The sequence below is a fragment of the Thermobia domestica genome, chromosome 17 (assembly GCF_964235325.1).
Source record: "Thermobia domestica chromosome 17, izTheDome1.hap1.1, whole genome shotgun sequence".
Lineage (NCBI taxonomy): Eukaryota > Metazoa > Arthropoda > Insecta > Zygentoma > Lepismatidae > Thermobia > Thermobia domestica.
The window spans coordinates 9,696,826-9,724,421 of NC_137470.1; the positions used below are offsets into that span (position 1 = coordinate 9,696,826).

The 27,596-nt window shown below is 36.4% G+C and overlaps 1 protein-coding gene across 6 annotated transcripts in view; it reads right to left on the reverse strand.

Annotated features, from left to right (window-relative positions):
- Positions 1-4,500: 4,500 nt before the first annotated feature.
- MESK2 (misexpression suppressor of KSR 2) overlaps positions 4,501-27,596 on the reverse strand; it is a 261,034-nt gene continuing 237,938 nt past the window's right edge. For 4 of the 6 annotated variants that reach the window (XM_081743534.1, XM_081743531.1, XM_081743533.1 and 1 more), the window contains 2 exons: positions 22,627-22,668; positions 4,501-5,542 (listed from right to left, as the gene is read on the reverse strand). In XM_081743534.1, the coding sequence (XP_081599660.1) occupies positions 5,415-5,542; positions 22,627-22,668 (170 nt within the window). In that variant the 3' untranslated portion in view covers positions 4,501-5,414. Of the gene's footprint in view, positions 5,543-22,562; positions 22,669-27,596 lie in introns of all 6 variants that reach the window. The other 2 variants (XR_014128807.1, XM_081743532.1) reach the window with 2 other exon arrangements.

The window sequence follows — 27,596 nt, forward strand, 5'->3', positions numbered from 1 at the left end:
ACAAACATATCGCATAAAGCACGGGAGATACTAATTACTATGGATTAGAGAGAACTACTTCCCTAACATCCATAAAGAAAAGACTTCAGCCTTTATTATTAGGAAGAGCTTTCAATGCTCAAACTTCACTTTATCCCACTAAGAATCTCCTTTTTAGTGAATTTTATGTTTTTTTAAAGCTATTATTTCATAACATACGTGTTCTCTTCTGAGAATTCTACTTGCGCTAATCCAATGCGGTGAGGAATACTTATCCAACTCTCTTCAGGTGTTTTAAATTACGAGGCACGTCCACAAAATAAATGTACTAGAGCCCTCGCGGGCAGAGGAAATTTATTATTGCTATGTTGGTCAGGCTGCCGTGTAGTTTAGCTCCTGCACTTTCCAGTGAGCCCAACCACGCGTCAGTACGACCAAAACTGTGGCCACAGTAACGTGTCCCGTAAAAGATGTCGATAAAATGAGCCGCCAAGTGCGAGATTCGCAGCGTTATCCATTATCTCGTTGTGAAGGGAAATTCTTCGTCTGAAGTTTTTAACGAGATCAAATCAGTTTATGGCCAATGAGTTATGAATCTTGCGAGTGTGTTTAAATGGAGACTGCAGTACTGAGTCTTCATTTTACTGTACTGAGTCTAAATAAAGACTCCATTTAACCACACTGGAGACTACAGTACTGATGTGTACGAAGAGCAAAGGAGTGCGAGACCATCGATTTTGACTGATATGCGCATTCTCTTGACCTGGCGCCTCCATCTATTAAGCTTCCTGAAGATGCACATGGTGCAAAAAATTTTCAACTAAAGATGAAGTGAAGAATTTGGGAAAAGAAGTGGCGGCAAACTTCTTTGACCAAGGCATAAAAAAAACTAATCTCACTAACTGCATCAAGAGAGATGACTACTACATGAAAAATTAGTTCACGTATGTACTGAAGTAAGCATATAAAAGTTTTGCTTTAAATAAATTTTGAGACCTACAAAAATCTAGTACACTTAGTTTCTGGACATGCCTCGTATCTCCGTAATCTGCTCAGAGGTCCTTTTCTCACTGACTTCCCAAGCAACACTTCATACACTCGTCGAAAGCATTTATTAGCCCAACAAGAAATTTTAATGTGGCTTCTGTGTTTGTGGAAACAGCTTCAGTTTCTGTTGATTATTGTAAAGAAGTTTTGGCTTAATAAAAACTTCAATGGTATTAATCAAGTGATAATGAAGGGTGGGGCAGGGAAACGGGAAATTTTGACGTAACATAATTTGCACGAACAAATACAGGGAAAGCATCATTCATTGACGAAAGTGCATCTGTACAGTATACCATTTTGTGTGTTCATTACAAAATGTCACAAACTGTCTCTTTACTTCTTAAAGATGACATCGGGAAAATGTGCTCCCTTTTGGCGTTCTCACACTACTAGCCTATTATGGAAACTCTGGAATGCTCGGTGTAGCATGTCTCGGGGAATGGCTGTGATTTAGTCTTCAATCTTCTGTCTCACTTCATGGATAGTTATGGGACGTGTGCGGTACACCTTGCTTTTAAGATGTGCCCACAGGAAGAAATCGTACACACTAAGATCTCGCAGGCTATGGACTATCACCGTTACGTGAAATAAGGTGCCTTTCAAACAATTGGAGAACGGCCATCGATTGTCAAGCAGTATGTGACGTGGCTCCGTAATGCTGAAACCACACGTTTTCAATGTTAAGATTAAGATCGTGGAGTCTCGGTGTAAAGAATGTTTCAAGCATATCATCATACCGGATGTTACTGTTGTTGCAATGCCATCCTCATGTTTAAAAAGGTAATGGCCAATGACACCACAACATTATACAACACACCATACCGTAATCTTGGCGCTATGTAATGGACGCTCGTGAAGCTCACAAGGATTTTCCTGTGCCCAATAACGGAAATTCTGTTTGTTAACGTATCCATTAAGGTGGGCGTGAACTTCGTCTGACATCCATAATTGTTAAAGAAATTAGTTGTCCTCGTTGATTTTAGCCAACACCCATTCACTAAACTCCCTACGCGATACATGGTCTCGTGGATGTAATTTCTGCACAATCTATAGCTTCTAAGGGTAAAACTTCAATTCGTGCAGTATTCTTTGTACACTTCGTCGCCCAATCTCTAGCGCAGATGCATGTCGTCGAACGGAGCGGCGAGAGCTTCTCTCAATAGAAACTCGAGCAGCTGCAGTGTTCTCTGGGATACGTATCGTTCGAACGCTACCTGAAGACTTCTCGTTCAAGGCTGAACCAGTTTCTTTTCGCATGAGCAGATGAGACACGTCCCTGACGTCTTAGCTGGTAATGCTATCGAAATACCTTTGCGCAGCACTCACACTATCACGCTGTTGGTAAAATGCTCTCACAGCGATAGCACGTTCCACACCACTCCAATGCTGTATAATTACTAAATGGCAAAGCGTACACAACCACCACGCATCCGTTCTGAACAACTCCTGGCATTACAGTGTTGCCAACTCTAACGTTCAAAATTTCCCGTTTCCCTGCGACATCCTGTATTAGAAGATTTTTCTTTTTTTAACGATGAAGTGTAATAAGTCACTGGACGTTTTCGTATGACGTGAAATAAGGTATCGAACTTACTTCAATTTCACACACAGACGCTCAAAAAGAATCTTCGATTTACTTCAATTCTGCATGCAAGAACTTCGACGGCTATTTTGTTTTCAAACTCCGTTTTGTCACCAAAGAAGAACCACTTGAGGTGACAAAACGGGGATAAAACAAAGTTATGCATTAGAGACTTCGCCCATTATTCACACCGATAAACAGTCTCTGAATTTCAATCATTGATAAGTGACAAGCGTGAAAAGATACAATACAATCAAAGCGACCGCCAAGTCCGAAATACGTGATGTAATTCGATTTCTCCAAGCGGCTGCAGAGTTCCCTGAAATACTCAGATATTGACTGTAAGCGAGGTGCCCGCCAAGTGTGAACTACGTGATGTAATTGGATTTCCCCAAGCGGAAGGACAACACAGTGGCAATTCATCGTCGAGTAAGTAAGGATTACATCAGAAACTTCATAAGTGGTGGCTGACTGCAACAGTGTTGCAAAGAGTTTGAAGAACGACTTACAAGTGTACAGGATGAGAGTAACCAAGGGTGGAAATTTGTGGTGGCAGACAACCTTGATGAACGCATGAATCATGTGGTTCGGAAAAGATGTAGACTATGATTTCTGAACTGCCTGACCTTGGAATTTCAGGTAACTCAGCTGCCACCACGAAAAATCGTGTTATATCATATAGTTCACACTTACCAGGCGCTTCGATTGTTACATTACGTAGTTCATACTTGGTGGGCACTTCGATTCCACTTGACATACTTTCATGAGCGCCACTCTATAATGGATGAATGACAGAATCTGTCTATCGGTGTGGAGAATGACCGACGATCAATGAACAACTTTGTCTTCTTCCCTTTTTTGTTATCTCACGAGGTTCTTTTCTGGTGTATTAATGGAGGTTGAAAAAAATAGCCCTCTTCTATACACACCCTGTACTGATTTGTAACTCATAAGTAGTAAAACATTGTAATATTCCGCACATGGCTGTTTACTAACAACCAACAACGTGCGCATATTTATAAACATAAACCATGTGCGTCTTCGAATTACTACAGTGGCAGACGACAGAACATCAGTGACACCACTGGGTATATGACACCGAAGGACCACCAAATCTACCGCCACACTGCAGGAGAATCACAGCAACTACGATCAGTCTTTGGATGCTCAGCTTCACCCCTTTAGCCTGCTTAGAGCTCCAGGAGCTACCGAACGCAAAGCCTTTGGCTTACTTGGAGCTCTAGACCTTCTTTCCTGCCCACTTAGTTTGCTCGGAACTCTGTGAGACTCCTAACCTCAGCCACCCAGCTTGCGTGAAGCTTTGTAGGTTTCAAACCCCCCTTTGCTTGCGTGGAGCATTAGAGATCCTAAATCCACTCCACTTAGCTTGCTCGGAGCTCTGTGGAGATCCTTCGTAGGCTGCTCGGGCGTTGGGATACCTCTCTTTATCCAGTATTAGTGAACTATTTATATTAGAGTGATTCTGTATTAAACCATTTACAATAAAGAGAGTTTTATAATAAAATTCGGTGAGAGAAACCTTCCTATGTATAATTTAGCTCCACCAATGTTCTACCTATACTTAGGCCGAACTTTACAATATAAAGTAAGTAGAAGACTTGAGGATCGAACGATTGTGTTCTCTGATTACTCTGATCTTCCAACTATTGATTAAAGTCTCTGGCCTCTCACAGGAGCAACTGGAAACTTCATTAAAACCATAGAGTTAATTAAATGATTTTAGAATTATAATCTGTCATTATTTCCCCTGGGATTTCTAGTATAATAATACAGCAATAGTAATAATAATAAGAATGAAATCCAATTATAACAAGGTGTCTCCCGTCACTAAAGGTTCATTAAGTAATTATGTAACAAATAAAAAGAGCCAATTAACATGTAAAATTTATTTCAACACTTCTTATACAACTAAAAATATTCAGTAAGCTTACATGTTAAAGCCATGTTCAGGCACATTCCATACAAAAAAATTTAAACTATTAACATATTCCGCTCTTCTATTCATCAATGATATTCTTTTTTAAACATAACAGTAATTTATGTACATTCACAGCATTGAAATTGATCTATACAGGTAAACTATAGTCTAAAAATAACGCCCTCTCCTAACATACAAGATTAAATAGGTAATTTTGCTACGAAAGTTCATCATTGTATTGTATTGCATTTATTATTATCCTTCAATTTAATCAAAGCATTTCTGTCCTTTTTTTTTTAATTTAATTTTTTTTCTACCAACTACGAAAAAAGAAAACTAGGGATATTATTAACGTTTTCCTTGCTTCTGAAGTTACGAACAATTTGATGTGCTTTTGCTAAAAGTGACTAGAACAACGTAACAAGACAATAAATCAAAAAGAGATGTGTTAATTCATTTGAAGCTGTTTTCTGAATTTCATTGATCTAATCTGGTTTAGGATCTAATCCCATTGCATAAGCACATTAACTTTTTTTTCACGAATACTTCTTTAACAATCATGCAAATTGTTCCCATGTACAAGCGCAATCAATCGAACGAAAGAATTTCATTGGTGCTACCTATATATACATAAAAAGCTTTCTGGATCTAAAACATACGTACAGATACATAGATATATAAATACTACGGTAACACGTGTATAACTTGTACATGGAAAAAACTATCATACCTCACTTTAGGGAAGAAACAGGTGGCGAGAGAGAAAAAAATCAAAGGTTTTAATGTTCCTTCTGAAGATTTAGGAGTGCATTTTGCATGCAACATACGCTGTACGTATCTTTAGCCTTTCCACTGCTATTACTGTGTCTAACACACAGCACTGTCTGAGATTGGGTTTTCTGTTATGTTAATGGTTGGGCTGTAATTCTGTGGTGTCACTTCCATTGAAGCAGCTCGGCGAATCGCCTCCAGTTTTTCCCGTGAAAGGTATGGAACTGGAAAACAAAATAACTTTCTGATAAAAAGAAGCTCCAAAACAGATTTCGAATTACATACAGGGTGTCTCAAAAGTCTCCTGACATAGTGTAACTGTTATTATCCGAGTTACAACAAAATGTAAAAGGAAAAACCATCTCCAAATATAGTTTTTCAATCTAAAGTGAAAGAGTGCTTTAAATCGCACGAGTCGTCTGGTCTGTATGCATTTTATGCGCTCAATGTTAAATGAAAATGCAACGTTGCTATTTACCTGGACCCACAACATAAGTGAATGAAGTTACTGTTTGAAATAGGGGATGGCCATCGACACGTTAGCGTAAAAGACAGTAACTTCATTCATTTACGTTGTGGGTCCAGGTAAATGGCAACGTTGCATTTTCATTTATCATTGGGCGCAAAAAAAAGTGTACAGCCCAAGAGGCTCATCCGATTAAAAAAAAAAAAAAAAAAAAAAAAAAACTTTCACATTAGATTGAAAACATCATATCTGGAGACTGTTTTTCCTCTTACATTTTGTTGTAACTCTGATAATTACAGAGTTACTCTATGTCAGGGGACTTTTGAAACACTTTGTATCTACAAATTAAGAGGTTAGTTTCATTTCTATAAAAACTGAAATTTACTACAATTATTTCTGTAACAAATAAATAAAGACACGGTCTCTTATAATGATTTACCAACGTAAGTTTTTGCACAGCTCCGTATTGTCATGTACAGAATGTCATAAATTACACCCGACACTCAAGTGTCTTCAAGAAGATCCAACGTTGTAAGTACTAGCCTCTGACACTTCTTATCAGTGTATTTCCTAAATTACTATTGTAAGATAACAATTTCTGGATGTGTTCTCTGTAGAAGCGAATCCAACGAAGTTCAAGGAGTAAGACAGTGACTCGATCGACAGTTCAACCAGGGTCTTCGGTTTAGCAGGACGCACAGTGGTCGGAAACTGGGAAAAAGTGGTCAAAAGTCGATTTTGTCAACTTCGCCGCCTATGAAATCGGTAATGATATTTGATTATAAGTATCTCTCCTGCTTCCATACCCGGAGTTTCAGGACATCAGAATATTTTCGCTGTTTATAAAATGCATGTAAACATGAACAAATAAAAGATCCGAAAAATCAGTAAAAAATAAACCAAACAATATGATACATTTTAACCATTTGTATCTTTTCTGAGGTCGATGAAAGTTGTTGAATAGCACATTGGACTCAAATACGGTGTGTTTAAAGAAGAGTTTTATTTGTTATCCATTGTCATATCATTAATATGATAGATTTGTTAGTGTTGCCGAAAAGTTATATATACACTGATGTTAGTAGCTCTGCAGTCTAAGCTTATCCTTGCTTATGTGCAAAATAAGGTTTATTGAGTTGACTATGAGTAGTACAAAGGTTGAGCATTGGAAGTAGCTGCAGCCAAGAAATACTTGATGAGTAACGTTGCTGTGGTCGGAATCGAGATTCGCTATCTGAGCCTTACAAAAGGAAAAGGCATATTGTCTTGTACATAATTTGGATTGCCCTTCGTCCTTGAATCAAAGTTGCAGTGAAAGCCTCATACATATTGCAGTGATAAACTATCAGTCATATGGAGCTGACGTATATTACACCCAGTACAGTAGTATATAAGATTCTATACTGAATCTTTTATTCTTTTAATCTTACCGAAACAACGTAATCCTGAACTAAATTACATTCCAGTAAGTATTAGTGTTTCTTCGAAGATGGTGCGAGTGCAAAACTGCGAATTTTAATTTTGTATCCTAAGACCAAACACATATTTGTTTTACACTGTCTTTTTATGGTGACGTGCAGTTTCTCACGGTGTAATTTCACACGGTGCTCATTATCCAGCAATTTCACATGATCCTGTTTGTTGGATTAATCATTCTGCAGGTGTCGTACATTTTCACACGGTCCACCTGTCAATCATGTGATTCATCCTGAAAATGCTTTCACTATACGATGAGGGAGGACATAGAACAAGTGTCAACTAAGTAAGAACAGAAAAGTAGCAAATACAGTAAAAGTTAAAATAAATACGAACAACTGCAATTAATACTAGAAGAGGAGAGCTTAGGAAATGTTTCACTTCCACAAAAAAATAATCAAAATTACCAGAAATCAAAGTAAGTAAGAACAAGACAGAACAAAAGATAAGCAAACAAAAGTTATAGTTAAGAAGGAGAAAAAATAATAATAAACAATATGAAATTGAAATAAATAAGGAAAATAAAAACAAAAACTATCGCAAATTGAAATAGATGAAAACAAAAATGAATAACAAATGAAAAAAAAATAATAATATAAAAAGAACAATCAAAAATTGAAATCATTAGGAATAGAAGATAGAACAATCACAAATTAAAATAAAGAAATAATAAAATAAGCAGCACATCAGAGAATGCAGTTAGGAAGTTCAAAAGTCGAAAAAACTGCGCCCGCCCTAGAGCATAAAAAAACGTTATGATTTGTGAAACACAAAACATAGCTCCATACTCGAAGACGATTTGAAGAAGAACCTTGTCGTCTTGTTATTTTACGAGTGAACAACACATCGTTAAGGTGGAACTTTCATGCTTCTGTACATCGTCAATCCATTTTGTACAATTAAATTCATATTTCATTATTCCAGCTTTTGGAGATGGGCAGAAGCAAGTTCGAGCGAGTTTTTTTTTTTTTTATTATTTATTTATTTATTTATTTATTTATTTTACGCGACTCAACTCGAAACATACATCTTTGAACTCGAACCGAATTCAGGTCAAGTTTCGAGTCGAGTTGAGCCAAATCGAACCAAATCCTGTATGTAGTTTTAAATACTCTCTTCAAGTATCCTACATAAACAATATAATTATTATCAATGATATTACTACTGCTACAACTTATATTATTATTATTATTATTATTATTAACAACACAGCGTATAAACAGGAAAGACAGGCGATTTATATCTGAATACCAAAAACTAGTTGACTGCCGACCTCGGTAGTCGTGAGGTCTAGGAGGCAAGGACATTGTTCACGAGGTTCTCGGTTTGAGTTCCGGAAGAGCAAATATTCGGGATCTAGCCAAAAATTGTTGAAAGCTATAGGGCGCCGGGCAAACATGGTCAAAACTGCTCGGCCCGGGTTTAGGGTTGTCAACGGCTCAGGTCACAGCTCATTCACTATCCAGTCGAACCGAGAAGTTAGCTGAGCTTACAACTCATCCAACCAAGCTGGCTCGAGCCATGGGTTCAGTTGAGTCAAGCCGATGGTTGGTCAAACCAAGCCGATGGACTTGTTTCAACCCAGCCTGCTCAAGCCATCGGCTCAATTGAGTCAAGCCGATGGTTCATCCCAACTGAGTCGACTCAAGTTGTTCGCTCAGTTGAGCCGAGTAGAGCCGGTTGATATCACTACCCGGGTTGGGCTTCATCTTGGGCTCAAAATTCGACCGTGAAGGTCTCAGCTTTGATGCTAAGAATTATAGTATATACTTATATTGGTGCTCACGACATTTGAGGCTGTCTCGTTATAAAAATCTATTATCGTCTCGTTATCGCGATGAGACGAGATGCGAGCAGTGTCCCCTCTCGTGAGCAATACTGAAAGTATTCGACATTAGTGCTTTAACCTCATGGTTTCACTTTCCAGTCTAATCAGGTCATGATTTCAAAACCAGTTAAAACGAGCTGAGCGAGCGAGCTATTTATCAAACTCGACTCCTGAAAATTACCTTTGATTCGATTCGAAACTCGACTTGAATTCAAGTCGAGTTTTAGCTCGACTCGTGCCCATCCTTCTCAAACATTTGCTTAAAGTCCACGCCATTTCCTAGTTTCCCCAGGACTAATTGCAATCTGTGGTCAAAATGGATGTAAGTTGATTTTCTATGCTTCTTCGGGATTGCAATTTTTCAGCCCTGTCTCACAAAAGCATGAAAACTAGACGTCGTATCTGTTTTTAGTACACTCGCAGCTTCAAGATACGTGATGTACCCTTAGATATGCTGCGGTTTAACTTATTGCGCAAGCTTCCACTGGATTGTTTGTTCTGTGTCTTTGATCATTGCAGTTCTATATTTCTTTGAATGTTTGGACAGTCCATCCATTGTTCGATGAAATAATGATTTTCTGGTCAGACGGACAGTCCTCAACGACGATGAGCCAACCTTGGTCGACCCTGCTTGATAGTATTAATGCTAAGGCACTACACATACAAACATGACGTACATCTTCACTGTGAAGGTATCCTTCGACGAGACCTAAAAAGCTTCCACCAGATGGTGTGGTTAAAATGGTAATATCAGCCAGAAACCTGTGAATTAGGAAACACCGCACGCAATGTATTGACTGCAGCAAGCTCAAAATCCACTTTCAGCACTCGAAATTCATTCTGGCCAGACCACATTTTAAGAAATGTAAATAGTTCCTTGTATGTTCATTCTATTTTATCTGGCATCAAAGCATACGCGACTAGTATAACCAATGTCTTATGTGTGGTTCCTATATCTGCATGTATGGTGTACAATTGGGAAAAAATACTTGAAGATTGTATTAATTCAATTGCTCATATTTATTTTAACTTTTATTTGCTCTGTTTGTATTCTTACTTAGTTGACATTTGTTCTGTCCTCCCACCCCCTATACTGAAAGCGGTTTCAGGATGAATCACATGATTGACAGGTGGACGGTGTGAAAATGCACCACACCTGCAGAATGATTAATCCGATAAGGAAGATAGTACGAAATTACTGGATAATGAGCACCGTGTGAAACTGCACAGAATCTCTTTTTATTAGCTGCACATACAATTAGAAGAAGAGCACATTGAACCTGTAACCGCTTCTTGGATGCATATTAACATCTGTCATAACTTCGTGCTGGCTAGCTATGTCCAATTTACATACGCATCAACAAACTGTATGTATGATTCGCGATAGTGGATTTCAAGATGGCGGTTTTCATTGTTCTGTGTCCTCTCCAATTTCTCCTCACCTTTATTACTCCTCTATATTGCTCCTTTGGTTATATTTTGCAGTATTTAACATTTATGCGAGGAGTTTCCACACTTTTGGACCACCCTCTATATATATATATATATATATATATATATATATATATAACTGCACGTATTGCAGCAGGGGTTCTTCGAATCACTTTCGAAGTAGTTGTAATCGATATAGAAAGGACAATTACGTACAGAACGATAAGAGAGACGTCCGTCAACTTCCATTGTTTCGGAATAAAGTATTTTTGTCCGCTTTTTCCAAGTTTCGGACCACTGTGCGACAGTACGCTACTCAAGGTTTCTCCCTAACGATTTTAGTTTTGACATCAGTATTCAGCAGTTCAGATCAAATTGACTGTACCACAACTTCTGTTGTTCTTGGATAACCTGGTGCATATACCCTTGAACATCTAGGATTGCTGAATTAGATATTATATGCTGAATATTGTAAAGAATCGATCTCATACCAAATTCTCGATAGGTACGAACTCAACGAAACTTCCAGAGAAGTCAAAGCATGCAGCGCAATAGTAATCGGAAACCCGGTTTTGATTTTAGTCCAGTAACATATTCTCCACTCTTTGAATATCATTACAATTTGTTGTTTGATCTTGTTAGGGTTTAATATTTAGGAAATTAATCTTGTCTGATTTTAAATATTTCAGCGTAGTGTGTGTTTCTTCTACATTAATGTGCAAAACATATAATATTATATCACAGAAATTGCCATATTTAGATTTCAATATGTAATTTCGAACCTATTGTGAATTGTTGCGACAAAATGTTTTATGAATTCCTAAAAGCATATTTACATGTTTAAGTACGAAGCGTATTAATTTCACGTATTTTTGCTACTGTAGCTATTTCAGTTCTAAATAGTTTGTTAGATATTTATTCTATATATTTATATATATTCTTATTACTTTTTTATTCTTTTCTTTTAAATCTATTACAATAGTAAACTTGTAAAAAATATTGTACAGGTCTTCTGTAATTGGAGAATATATTCTCTGTTGAAGACAATAAATAAATAAATAAATAAATAAATAAATGTTATATGAATCGCGGGATGCTCTCCCACTAGGAACCAAACTCGGGAACATGTACACCAAAGGCAATGCGCTAGCGGCAAGACTAGCGGGGGAGAGCTACATATTCTGAATCTGTGGAATACAAAGTTTTTAAACTGAGTATTATTATTTCGATATAACAATTTAAAGATATGTACTACAGGATTATGTTAATAAGATCCTGCTGATTACTACAGAAAAAAAAAATCAAAGTCAACTAAGTGTCTCCCAAAATCCTTAATTCTTCAGAAACTAACCATACCCACATTTCATTTGTATAACTTGCTCTTGTTAGGTACTTGTGAGGAATATTGCTGATTTATTGCACTGTATTCCTGAAACAAGACATGCTACAAATAGACATGCTACAAACAACACAGTGGTGCTATTCAGCCGGTTCGCACCGGTTTGCTGGAACCGGTTGTTAAAATATTTCGAATTCGCAGAACTGTTTGTTATACCCAGACATAACAGTAAATTTTATCTAGTTACCTAGGAACAGTAAATTTTATTTTAGGTATCATTGTTCTTAGAAATTCTTATAGCTACAGAGTTAAACATATGACCTCTCAGGTATAAGCGTTTATTTCTTAATCTCAAATGCTCAGATATCAAGAATGAGAACTGGAATCACATGAGTGTAGTGGTGAGGGTTATTTATATTTGAAATGCATTCATGCCATTATCAATTATCGATCTATTACTGGATTAAGGTCTTCCCAATACCTTTTGATAACCATCCACCTTGGATAATTCGTTTCAGCGATATTCGCAGTTTTACCTAATTTTCTCACACCACTTTGTATTAGGATGCTGCGTAGGTCCCTACTTGTCACTTGTGGTATCCAGTAAAATATCTGCTTTTGTCTTCCTTGTATAGTTTATTTCCTAAGAGAGTTAAATCTATCTATCTACTATTTCTCTCTGTATATACCAGTTGTTAAAGAACTAGAATACAACCACTGTATATATATTGGAAATGTCAGTAATTAACGGAAATTAAATTTATATGTAATCTACAGAACTGGTAATTTTTGTAAAATTTACTTTTCTCGATTATAATAATTCAAAGCCTAAAAGTTTGTCTTCGCACGTTGAGTGCAAACTCAGTTTCTTTTGGTGTCCATAACCTCATAACAACAAGAAAACTGAAGGAAGCTAAAACACAGTGAAGTAGATGGTCCGAGTGAGCTGTCCGTGTCTTTATCCATTTGCTACATTAATGAAGTTTTAGATGCAAAATGTTTAATGAAAAGCATTTCTATTTTAAATTATTCTCAACTACTTGCATTGAACAGGAAAAAAAAAAAAAAAAAATCAGCAATAACATAAAATAAATCTTGCTTTTAAACTGTTTCACTGCACTAAGAAATATCTATAATTTGAATAAAAATTTCATGAATTTAATGAACCACATTGGAGAAACAATGCCGAAATACGTATTATATCTTGTTTTCCTTACTGTCAACTCTACAGATTATAGAGAATTAAAAAATAAATAAATAAATAAAAATAAAATAAAGTTTCTTGTCCCACTGTCCCAGCAAGTATTAGATGTTAAACTGTCCCTTCTTTTAATGCAACATTTATATACTTGCACTAACGTCAATTACCGGCTTCTCTGGGTTAAAATAAGAAAAAAGCGAGTAATATGTTCCGTTAGTCAATCACTTTTTACTATATTGAAGCGCTCTCAAATCGATAAAAACAAAGAAAATATCATGAAAAATCAGAAAATAAGAAGTAATATATATAAATAAAAATTAAATATTACGATGGTGGGCTGAATTTGGATCGAAATGGCATCGGAAGTGTCACTGCTCATCTCAGCGACCCCAAAAACTATGGATTCGACAGTAATATCCATATATATATATCTTCCCCTCCCCTAATTCGCACCGTGAAAGTGAATACATAAGGACTATCCCAGGCCCGAACTTGATCTATGTTGAAAATTTGATCGAGATCGGTCGAGTGGTTCAAGAATTATTAAGTCACAAACATAGTCATTTTCATTCTTATATATATACATAGATACAAAGTTCTTGGTCAGATGGTTATACATCTTGATACTTTAGGAACTCCATACAAAAACTCAACGGTTACGCAACTTTGTTCTCCAGGTGTTGCTCTAAGAAAATCAATCTCTTGAACTTCCCCTTCGGCATTATTACTCCATATACGCAACTTCTAATACTACTTAAACATTCAACAAGATATATATTTCGTATAAAGATACTGTAGTCTCATCATTACCACCACCACCACAAAAATATACACACATGAATATTTGAAAAACAAATATATGAATATGCAACTAACACACGCACACACGTACAAGTATTCACCCTCTCATGCAATAATTGAAATCGAACTAACTAAATAAAATCAATAATTATAACACGTAACTAAAGGGTAATCGACAAGTAATAACTTCAATACAGCATTTATGTCCATCACTTTTGCATTCATACTGTCATAGAAAGTTAAATACAAATAAATGATTCATTCGTTTTGAAGAGGCTATAATTATTTTTAAAAGCACGTACACACATGAAAGATATCTGAAAAGAATCTCAAACTCACTAAGTCTATACACCCTCTACAAATGTTCAATATGTGCCCCTTTGGTGACACGACATGCGTCCAGATGATACTAGAGCTCATTCCATACATTTTGTAGCACAGTCTTGTCAATTGTCTGGACTGCAGCACTGATGCGTTCTTTGAGCTCGACTAAGGATTGCGGTAGTAAGGGTACGTAAACAAGGTTCTCAACGTACCCTCACAGGTAGAAGTCGCAGGGCGTTAAATCAGGAGATCTGGGAGGCCAATTGTTTTTCTCTTTACACACGCAACCAGTGTCCTTGAATTGCCGATACCATCGCAAAATGCTTTGTTTACATGGTGGTTATTTTCCGTGCTCTTTTCTGAAAGCGCGTTAAACAGTTATAATAGACGAACAACTGGCACATTCAAGCACACACAAACTTTTTTCTTGCTTTCCCTCCAACAGTACAAACTTAGTAAGTGTCAGGTTCTTATCATACATCTTTCATGTGTGTACGCGTTATACTTTTGAAAATATAGTTTTTTTCAAAACAAATGAATCATTTATGCTAACCCTATATATACTGAATAGCACAATGCAGTTTATTTCTTCTAAGTACAATACGGGACGAAGAATGTATTATTTAAAAAATGCCAACTAATGATTTGAAAGTTGATTATCTGTCTACTAGTTTAATGCAAAAGAGACTAAAATGATATATCAATTATTTTTGCACTCCATTTAGGCTAAAGATAGTCAGTTCTACTAAAATTTCTAACATGAAGATAATGTGATTAATAAATTAAAACTCAACTACAACTCTAAAGTAAATTAAACGGATCAACGATATAATTTCCCGATATTACTTTCTGCGCACTTGGGCGAGAGAGATCCGGGTTCGTTTTCGGTAATTGCTCATGTGATTCGAATCCTACGTGCAGCTCTAAGTGCAAGCGTGATACAGCCTCAGAGCTGAGAAGGACACAAAACTCTAATCCAATTCAAGACTTTCTACGCAGTGAGTGAGAAACGTTAAAGTTTCTAGATAACTTTAAATACTTTGGTATGTGGTAGTGTAATTTCATAAGCCAGTCTCGAATTTTTGTGCCTTCGAAACTATATATTATAAAGCTAGTTTTATATGTTTGTGGCCAATGCTTTTAACAATGACATCTCGGAAACCACAAGCTCTAGAAAGATGCCGTAGTCACTGGTCGATTGCAATTTTTTTGTAGATTGTTCAGTTCTAATTGAATATTACAAGAATGGCTGTCATTTCTATATTACATTTTTAGGGGTACCTTGGAAGTATTAAAATTTTAAAAAGTAAAGCATCAAATCCTACGAGTTATGCATTATAACATCACACATTTGTATACGAGGTTAGTATATCTCTCCGGCATTTGTTTCATGGCCAAATGATAATGAAAAACGAAGGATAACCATTTCTTCAGGTCAAGATGAATCTTTATTGTTTGGAGTGTTTTGCCCAACGAACACCATATATCAGTGACATTATAATTAATTGTGTACTGTATGTAATGTATTTGCTTATTACATACTGCATGCAAGAAGAAAGAAAACACTGATCATACATGAAGTAGGCTCAAATCTTTCAAACGGTGCGTGATGTTGAAAAAAATCTCCCCTTATGATACCCCTTGCCGATTTTTATCAAGACGTCTTTCACTTGTGCCTGTAAAGGGGCATGTACAGATGTTGTGAGGAATGACAATGAGATTCATGCTGATATGTGAATGATACGCTGTATAGAGAGCGCAGGTTCAGCTAGTAGTTTAAAAAATGGACGTGTTTTGTAAGATTTTTCTATTCAGAAAACTGACGTCACTTATTAATTATTTACTATTCATCTAGAAAGACCAGAGCCAAACGTTTTGACAAAGTAACTCCGGTCAAGCATACTCGTCTGGATATTTTAAAGCTCAAAGTGGATCTATCTTCGATTTGAAGAGTCCAGCAGACTGACAGATCTTATTCAATTAGGCACCTTGATTAATATCGCACCCCAGAGTAAGACTTGTAACACGAAATAGGTTTTAAATTGCTATTATTTTTATAATGTGCAATAAATGTAATGTATATGTATTTAAGAAAGGTTTTCTCTACAATAATTAATACTATACAAGGTGTGATCAAAAAATATGGTAACTGAATTTTTTTTTTAGCAGCAACTGCTGACGCTCCAACCATTTGATATAAATTGTCCAATAGCGTGATCCGTTGAGACAGGCAGCGTCAAGTTGGAACATGTTCTGACTTGTCAGTTAGCATCCAGAGTCGCTAGACTGAGGTTGTGATTACCGTGTCTGTCGCGCATCATGGATTTTGAACAAGTGAACTTCAAGTTATATTGCGAAAAAAGTGTCCAAATCATGAAATGTTGAAACTGGCGTATGGCGATAATGCTCTAGCTCTGAAGACTGTTTACAAGTGGTATGAGCAATTGAAAAGCGGAAATGATCCAGTATAAGACGAGCAACATTCGAAACGTCAATCAAAATCAAAAGCAGGAGAAAAGATGCAAAACGTGGTAAAAACTGTTTATTCAAACAGGCGAATAACTATTCCAGAGCTTTCCAAAGAACTAAACATTTGGTCCGTACAAAGCATTTTAACTACCCATTTTGAAGTAATAAGAATGAGTGTGAAATTCGTGTGACTTTTGACTAACGAACCGTTTTTGGCCGAAAAAATATGCTTGTCTGTCCACATCCACCGTACTCTTCAGATACAACATGACGCGACTTATGTCTTTTCCCTAAAATTAAAAACCGTGCTTAAAGGAAAACCTTTGGACATCATTCGTGACATTTGAGAGGATATAACAGAACAGCTGAACGCCCTTCCAAAAGAAGGCTTCCAGAAATGCTTCCAGACATGGATTCAACGTTGGGAAAAGTAAATTTCTACCCGAGGACTGTACTTTGAAGGAAATTAAATCAAATGCCATGTAAACTTATAACTTTGTTTCTAATAAAATTATTGGCCCTATATTTTGATCATATCTCGTACATATTGAAAAAAAGTTACAATCCTCCAAAGCACAAAAGCTAATCAATTTTCTTTAAATACAACTTTTTATTATTATTATTTCCTTCTTACCTGTAAAATTGACACTTCAGGGATTCGACAGTCTTACTCTGGAGGTGCGATATGCTCGTGAAAAATCACACAATATGGAATATGGATTCCACTACATTGAGAAGGTAACACGATGAACTTAGGTTAGTATGGGCTTCACCTCCCTTTTCAGAATCAAGCTACGCGACTTGGACCTAAAGCTTTAACGTGGGATCAGAACCACATGAGATTCTATTGGGAATCGAACCCGCGTCTCGCACTCATGTGAGCGTATGCTAATGATATATATGTAGCAGCGAGGGAAATCGAGGGAAATTTTATTAAATGATTTTAAAATTTAAGCTATACATTGAAAATATACGAGAATTTTGCACATGTGAATAATAACTAGCGTTCCAGTGCACATATATTTCAGCATAAAAGTTTTTTTTCCTTTTCTCTCGACTGCTAAAACCCCTAAAACAACATTCCCTTACGTCTATAAATAAGAAAAGGAAATCCCATCATTGCAATAATCAAACTAAGTTGAAACCTCACGATTCGTATAAACTACCTGTAAGTGATCCAACAAATTGGGTAGTATCTTGCTCTGCGCACACAATTTCAGATGCGGTTATGGAAATTCTTTATCTGGAGTAAATAAACAGGTTACTGGGTCTGTTACATTTCAACATTTTTGAAAATCTCAAGATTCTATTTGCTGATTTATGCGGAATGTAAAAATGAAAACTCTCAACTATTTTGAATGTGATCACATAGTGTGGTAATCCAAATTCTCTTTGTCGACAAGGACACCTTCAATGTTACATATATTCATAACTACTGATTCCGTTATCCCAGTAATTCTTCCATTACGGATCAAAAAATTACTTCTTTTCAAGGGAATTTACTTCTAAAGATTATTCACATAATAGAATCAGTATTTTTACATATTGATATCAAATACTTTCGACAAAATGGATACTTTCAAATATCTAGGATCAATTTTAACAGATGAAAACTATATCAACGAAGAAATTAAATGTAGACCGAAAGCAAGAAATTCGTGTCATTCACTTCAAAATCTTTAGTGGTCGCGAATTCTGTCGAGGAATTTGAAGCTTAAAATATGTAAAACGATAATCATGCCTGTTATACTGTATGGTTGCGAAACATGGTCGCTTACTCTGAGGGAAGAACGCAAAGTATTTGACAATAAAATCATGAGTCGAATATTAGGACCCAAGAGCGATCGGGAATAGGAAACAGCGGAAACTTCATAACGAGGAACTGCATAATTCATACTGTATACCAAACACTGTTAGGGTCACCAAATGTAGGAGACTCAACTGGGCAGGTCATGTAGCCAGAATGGAACAAAGTAGGAACGCTTTCAAAGTTTTAACTGAAAGTCAAATCGGAAAACGACCATTAGGAAGACCTAGGCGCAAATCGGACGACAATATTAAGATGGATCTCGCAGAAATAGGAATTCAAAGTAGAAATTAGATCCAGTTGGCTAAGGACAGAAATCAATGGAGAGCTATTATGAACGGGGCGTTAAATCTTCAGGTTCCATAGGCAACAGAGTTACTTAGTTATTTTTGTACATAAAAATATGAAAGGAGCCCTTGTTGATAGGGGGAATTTGGTTTACTACAGTAAATAACATGATAATGTTCACAATTAAAATAACTTACTTATTTTAAGAATATAATTGAACAAGTAAAATCCTGATATCTTTGTAAGACTGTATCTTTTCTGTACCACTCCAGATAAAGGATTTCTACAACCGCATCTGAAATTCTAGGTGTACACCAAGATACCTTAAACAAGTTAAATCTGAAGATCCATCCTGTTTTATTTTATTTCAAAGACGATTAACTACATTTATAATCAAAGTTAAGTAAGTTGGTTAATTGTTCTAAATCACTGCTGCACAATTTTAATTGGAATACTGTTAGCATTTATTTTTCAAATATGTAAATATCATTGTTACAACTTTAGTTCAAATTTAGAATATTATTACCTACTTTTGTAATTAATTTTAGATTATTGTAATAAAATATTACAAATTTTACTCATTTCAAATTTCCTGCTCTATTAACTCTATTAACTTTTTATTAACCTTCTATATTCGTGAGAGGTTGTGCTAATAACTTACGTATTTTCAAACAGGTCTCAGGATGGCCGGCCTGAAAAACATTTACACTTTTTCGATCGAGTGCCCCACCGGAAATCGCTCGTACCTAATTCTATTTTCGGAATACGTAGATAGAGCCAGCTTGGCCGAGCTTGTTGACGGAGTTCATTCGTTAACGGATTATCAAATAACGGCGACTTTAACCGTGACAATCTACATGTTCTTAAAATTATGTTATTTGCAACAGGTAACTACACCAATTATCACGGCGGAGCTCGTTAATGGAAACAATTCGTTAATAACTTAACGAGTAAAGGCGACTTACGTCCGTCCGTTACTACACAAAGTAACCCTTGAAAAATATCGATTTTTTTAAAAATTCTGTTTGTTGCAATAGACAGCTAAAGATATTATCTCGGCCAACTTCGTTAATGAAGTCATTCGGTTAACACAACCTCGGGTAACGGTGAATAATGCTGGCTATTCAATCCCATTTAAAAGAGAACTATTCCCTAGCTTCTATGCAACCTGTACAGTAATAAAGAAATGATGTTTGCCTATAACAAAAGGATACGTGCTTTTGTTTCTTGAATTATCTCAGCCGAAAATGAAATGAAATCTTTATAAGTGTTATGTCCCACAGTTATGCCGGGTAGGCTAAAGGAGACGATGATGAGAAATGAGTGAAATGGTGGAATGAAGAAAGTGGGAGAAAACGGAAGAACCTCGAGAAAACCCACGCACACGGAATTATCTCAGCCGAGTTCGTTAATAGAGTCAATCCGTTAACATTTTAACGACAACGGTGACTTACGTCTGTCCGTTAGCGCACGATAACTACTGAACGAAAGCGAATTTTTAAATTCTTTCTCTCGCATCGTTTATTGAATCTATCCATTAAGTATTTTCGCAGGTAACTATGACGTTAACGGTAGCTATCAACATATTTTCTACTATTGAAACGAAAGTGGTAAAAGTTAAACATCTCGCCGTTAGATGGCAGCAAACATCCTCCAGCTGTTGACACCTACCGGGCGAAATTGAAACTTCTAGTGCGTGATTCTTTTTCCTGACTACCCGAGATTATTTATTTAATTTCAAACTCAATTTGTTTTCGATGGAAATGAAGTGATCGAAGAGCCACGCTGTTACATGTTACATAAAAATTAAGACTATATTTACTCCAAATCTCTTTTACTACGAATCTGTAGTTTGCTTAGTTATACCAGACACATTTAAAACATTTCGTACCCTTGAACTTTCTCTTAAAAGAGAAAACAGATTTATAGATCACCAAGGTAAGCTCGTTTCTTTGTCAGAGCGGTCATTTGTTCTCATGAACGTACTTTAACTGTTAATGCGTCTGACTATTCGAGCCACTAGATTAGAGATGTTACTGAGTTTTTTTTTTTTTTTTTTACGATGTCGTTTATTTTGCTTTGTAAACAAATAAACTTTTCGTGGGCTCATATCAGGACTGTACGATGGATACGGAAATATTTCTTATGTGTACGTTCCAGAATATATTTTACTGTAAACGCGACCGCAGTATCATTTTCTGCTACCCGAGATCTAATGTAATCATTGCGTTTAACGTCCCATGTTTGTGCCTGTTAGGCTAAGGGAGACGATAATTAAAGCAAGTGAATGATGATAGAAGAATTGATGGAATGAAAAAAATGGGAGAACCCCGAGAAAACCCACAGACACGATGTTGTCCACCACAAACTTACTTGGCTGGGGATCGAACCAGAGACCCCACGTGCCAGAGGTAAGCACTCTACCACTGAGCCACGGTGTTTTCCTCCCTCCTCCAGATCTCACTTATCTCTTCTACTCAGACTTGGACTTTTCGTTTCCAGGACAGAACGAAGTTGCCCACAATAAGTAAACACAACGTTTCTGACTCTCAGTGTGCGGTGTTATTTCATTATGTTCAAAATGAGCGAAAACTATTGAATAAATTGTAAATAAACTTACGTGGTTGAACGGTAACTTTTATTCTCACTGGTTTCAACATGTTATTATCACAAAAAGAAACTTAAATTTCAAAAACATTCAAGGAAACCTCAATGAGAAGTTGCTACTACTTAAACTATGGATGTAATATCACTGTATCAGCTATACTCTTAGTCAAAATTGAAGAAAACACTCTAAAATGAAAAATAAATAAATAAATAAATAAATAAACACACACCCACACACACACGTTTCCACTTATTTTCACACATTCACACGAGCACAACTGTAATTACTAATAGTTGCATTCAGTTTCACAAGAAGTGCAGAGAAGGAAATATCCACCAAGTACCACAACCAGCAATAAAGAAAGCTCACAAACCCCTGACACTACTACAAAAGAACAGAAAAGTTGGAACGTGGTCGTTTCTTAAAACAATTTCTCAATTGGGTGTCGATACCTCACTGTTTAAGGAACTCGAAGGTTTGGAAAGAGAGGCCAACAATGGCTTCTATCCTATATCAGTATAATCAAGATTTTTGTTACCTACCCACGTACAATATTGCTTTTCCTTCTTCGTCCAACCTAAAGTTTCGACGTTCCCTACATCCCGAATGCAAGAATCTTAACTACATCAAGCACTAACACATCCACATGTCAATTAAAACGTAATGTGAATGTTATCTTTGTCTACAATAGCGGCCTAATTATTTCGTAGTTAAAATCGCCCCGTAGAGGAATTGCTACAGATTCGGATCTCACGGCCGGTCACACTGACCAGAGGTTTTATCGTCACTTCTACTACGAGAATTCTGGGATAGTTCCTTCGGTCGGTCACTTTATGCACCCTGGATGACTTCTTCCCATTGTTCGTTGTTTACTTTTTTTTTTTTTTTTTTCGCAAAATAGTTGAATCCGCATAATCTGGAAATAATAAAATGTTACCAGGAAATACTGTCCATTTAATTTAATACCAACGTTCCAGCTTTTCTGTACAAGGGGATACCCACACACACAATGACACAAAAGAGAAACCTCTTACACACATGCAAGATATTGTAACCCAATATTACTATTAATTAAAGAACATTACTAAAAGATATATTTTTAATAATAAACAGACAAAAGACGGGAATCCACGTGAGCTGCAGGCCATGCGACACAAAATCAGAAGAAAAGAGGACAACACAAGCAGAAAAGAAGCAGCCACTTACAGCGACATGGGGGTAGTATGCTCTCCAGACAAAGAATGGTGACTTTTTTTTTTTAACTAATTACCTTCTGCAGAGGATGTCGAAGTCTTCCTAGCAAGCTTCACAGCTTTGAAAGAAAAATAATAATGGTAGGTGATGGCAAAAAAATATTTCTTAAAATAAATACTTTTCCCATAACCAATAGACATTCAAAAATATTTAAAAAGTAATCAAAACAACCAGCACACACTGAAACCTTATAAATTTTTATACTAACTCTTTCTCAAATCTAAAAATAAGTCTACTCAGGTATATTACATTATCTTTGTAGCAGTCATACGCTTAAATCTCACAAGGACTACTTGTAGAAACACGTACGTACCAAAAACTCTGAAATAATGTTTGTTTATTATGAAAACTTATAGTTGCACAGATGTGGAAAAAAAAAAAAAAAAAAAATACCTGACGTCCTATTGCTAGCAAAGATGATGTCCATCTCATTTCGGACATCGTTCGAAAATGTCTTTGCAATCGTACTTAAACTAAAAAATGTTATTGCAAAACCACGCCAAGGAATTCTATCATTCTACTTATGGATTTCTGTAATTGGTGAATTTTTATAGTTCCAAGCTTTCGACTCTCCCCTGGAGCCTTGGTCACGGAGGTTAAAAGCAGGAAGAGAAAGAATAGAAACATCAAGGAATAAAAATGGAATGGACTTACAAAGGAAAGAGCTGTGTTACATAAAAAAACACGTTGTCCATTGCGTGAGCAATCTCCAAATGAGATGAAGCGAACTAAAATATGGCGAAGTCACTTTGCGCGCCTTTCCTGCTCCATGTTGGAAGGCTGCTAACTCATGGTTTATTTTTATTGCCAAGCGGAAACCCGGTGTTACAGATTTATGGAAACATTTCGAAGAAACGCAACACAGGGTAGAAGATTCAAAAATTTTATTTGGAGCTAGAAATGAAGTAGAGAGATTGGTTTTTGAAAATTTATTTATTCATTAAAAAAAATCTACATAAGGGATGGTTGAGTGATGAATGGGAGACGGTAATTACAAAATTTTCACAACATTGACATGGCAATAAAATAAATAACATGAGTTGGCCACCTTCCAACATGGAACAGGAAAGGCGTGCAAAGTGACTCCGCCATATTTTAGTTCGCTTCATCTCATTTGGAGATTGCTCACGCAATGGACAACGTGTTTTTTTTATGTAACACAGCTCTTTCCTTTGTAAGTCCATTCCATTTTTATTCCTTGATGTTTCTATTCTTTCTCTTCCTGCTTTTAACCTCTGCGACCAAGGCACCACGGTAGAGTCGAAAGCTTGGAAATCTAAAAATTTAGGAATTACAGAAATCTGTACGTAGAATTTAAAAAATGGTAGCTTATAAAAATTCTATCCAAGTGTCATCTTAATATAATAAGAGGGGAACTTATGTTAAAAAATTCTCTCGAATTTATACCTGGATTAAATGGTTCTAATCTCTTCAAGCCTAAAAATAGTGTTATACATACCAAATTGAAAAGTACACATTTCGTTTTAAGAATAGTGGGATAAAGAAAAAAGTTTTAATAATTCTAATCGGGCAGCACGCCGAGTATGTTGTATGAAGTAAAACACCCTTACCTTATTATCCATTATGGAATATTTTTTGTGCGTGCTGATATTTTGTTTGTGTACACTTTTTCCGAAATACCAGGAAAAGTAAATTTATAAGCCCGAAGGGAAAGCCTACGTAGTTGACTATGGAGAAGCTTGTCCGGAACTGAGTGAAAACAGAATTCCCGAATCCATGTGGAATGAATAACAATACTGAGCACAGGAACCAGTTACCGCTGGTTCTTGAGAACTCTGTCTTCATTCTGTGTATATTCGAGCATTAGAGCACTTAACTCTGGACACGCATTCCCAGACACTAATATGTTGGCCTTTCCAACAGCTTTATATTCTTTTTCTTGTGGTATTCCGAAAACCTCTGCAGATAAACGAAATATCAGTGTGTATGAAATCACCTTAGAGAGTATTACGGTAATTTTGAGGTTTAATGATAAAAAAAAAAAAAAAAAAAAAAAAAAAAAAAACTACCATTAGAATTAAGAAAGAAAAAATGACGGACATCTGAAAATTTCGTGAAATGTTAAAATGGACATTCTATAAAAACAGAGAAAAACGGAAAGATCACAAAGATTTCAGGAATTATTTTACAGAATTTTAATACTTGCTTGAACCAAAATCAAAATTTATCTTTTCTTCTAAAAAAAATATATCGCAAAAATAAAATTTCCACACTGCACACATTACCTTCAACGAATACTTCTTGTAAATGTTCATGACAGGAATTGTATATTTCCAGTTTACCAATACCTGAGTAGCTATGAACAATTTTGCAATCCATTTTTATATTAGATCCGACTTATCCTTTTGAGTTTCAGTGGTATAAAAAAAGATAACCCTCACGGAGCTAAAACAAATAGTAATACGAAGTGGAAAACTCGTAGTGAAAGGAATTAAAAAAAAAAGAAAAAAGAAAAAAAAGAAAAATATCCAAATCCTCTTGTGGTACTTGTTATCTTTCGATCGCTTGTGATTTTTATTTTTATGCCCGAAAGCCGGTTATGTGAGGTTACTAAGCTAACAACAAGAGTGGTCTATTTTTCTGCTCTGTTGATCTGAAAGGAATCAGGGCAAACAGAAATTAGAAATCGAAAGTTAAGGGATAGATTGAGATACAGGATGATACAGATGAGGTTAGTGATACAAGAACTACGTAATAATGACCTCATTACACGGGACGTCAATTATAAACGTTAATTAATGTGTGTTCGATAGAAGGCATTCTGGCTTCTTTTGATTTGATCTGATTTTTAGTTATCGTCCCTTCCAGCATCGAAGCTATGTGAGACGTGGACTTACATCTTAATGGGAGATCCGAACCACATGAGCTTCCGCCAGGCCCGGACTGGCCCAGGTGGCTAGGGCGGCGATCGTCGCCCCGAAAGGGGCCAAATGAAAATTTTAATAAAGAGATGAGATCAGGAGAAAGAGAAAAAAAATAGAAAAACGTGTGCGATAACTAATATTCTTGTAAACAGTCTGCATACTTTAAGCTCTTTGAGCGTTTCATTGAAATATTGTTGCCACTCATGTATGGAACGTTGCTGCAAGCAAAAACAATGCTGAAATCCAACATGCTTCCTATCGCGGATATAGAAGGGAAACGAAACTATAGTGGCATGAATAGAATTCTTGACGGTCTAGTTTCTTCACCCAGGAAAAATAACAATTTGGAACACAACACAAAGATATCTGAGATCACTTTCGTAATTTATGATATTATCGCATTGCGCTGTCGCTTCTGTAACAAGATCCCGTGGTTTTGGAATTGCTGAGTCACTCATGAGTGTTTGTTTTCACCTTTCAGTAGCTGCCAATTTTATCAACCAAGAAATCGAGCCGCGATCAGTTATTCAAAGTCTGTGTTACTGTGAGGTAGTGTATATCCTTACTCTGTCGTTTCGAAAATTACCGTGAGAACGGAGGTTGGTGCTATTGTAACGAGTGGATTATAAATTCGGACTTCTTGAATCTACAGCATTGGTAAGTGAAAAATTATTAAATTCTTTGTATGTAGGTGTTTCTTTTAAATAAAAGCGTGGCTGCTGTTGAATCCGGCTTCACGGTTCTTGTGTATTCATATACTACAATTGCTATTACAGTAAGAACTGGATATACACATAAAGAGTGAGCTCCTCCGTGGCTAAGCGGTTAGCGTACGCGCCTTTGGCGCGGGAGACCCGGGTTCGATTCCCGGCGGAAGCTCATGTGGTTCGGATTCCACGTTAATCAGTAGGTCCACGTCTCACATAGCCTCGCTGCTGAAAGGGACGCTAAACTGAAATTCAACTCAACACACAAAGAGTGCGGGCAAGTTTAGCTCAAATTTCGTCTCCCAATGAATTTGTCCGAATGTGATTGCAATCGATAGCTTCCGATGCGTAGAACACGTCTGTGAAGGAACCAGAGTGGTCAGATGCACCGTTCCTGAGATATCGGGTTCCAAAAGTGTGGGATTCGACGAGATGGCGCCAGCATCGAGGTTAAGATCGACGTGGCACTTTAGTTTATGAAACTCAATCAGAAACATCCTCATCATCGGAAGCATTTTCAATGCGAAGAGAAATGTTGGACAATCGTCATAGTTCTCCTCAAATAAGCGCAATAAAGCAGTGAAAACGAGTGCAGTGTAATCGATTTCTTTTGCAGCAACTATAAGCACCAAACACGAATACAATCAGTTGAGAGAAGAAAATATAGAAACAACGAGCTTGATAAACGAGTTTAATACGATATGGAGTTATGTCTGTAACCACTATAACGTGTTAGGTCCACACTTTATACAAATACCCTCGGGGCGTGAAGAGGCGGTCTCGCAGCTGCGCCTCAATATTGGTGCCATCTTGTGGCATCCCTTGCCAGATCCGTAACAGGGGTAAAATGATACATGTAAAACAAAATTACACAGTTGGAGCTACGGGATAGACAGATAATTAGGAATATTACGTATTATAATAACTGAGAAATTATAAATTCATGACACAGTCATTTGCACACCTCAATTAATATTTATCCAAAATAGGACACACTGACTTTTTATCGTATTAAGAAGCCAGAAAGAAGCCAGATTTTTCACACAAGTAGCTAAAGATATCGTACTTTCATTAGATTTCTAGTTTTCTGACGTTAACGTATCAACACTGGAAAATCAAAAAATGCATACACTATATTAGTTTTGTATTCATTTTTATTACGAATTATAACATTTTGTACTTTGTATCGTTGATACGAAGATAAGGTCACAAGCAAGCGATCGAAAGAAGTTATGAAATATATACAAGGTGAACCATAAAGGTGTGCACAAGCTCTAGGAAGTGATTCGTGATATACATACATATATATATATATATATATATATATATAAATCCTCTTGCATTTTACCGAATTCCATGTCGTGTACGAGTGACAGGGATGCCAACTTGGAATC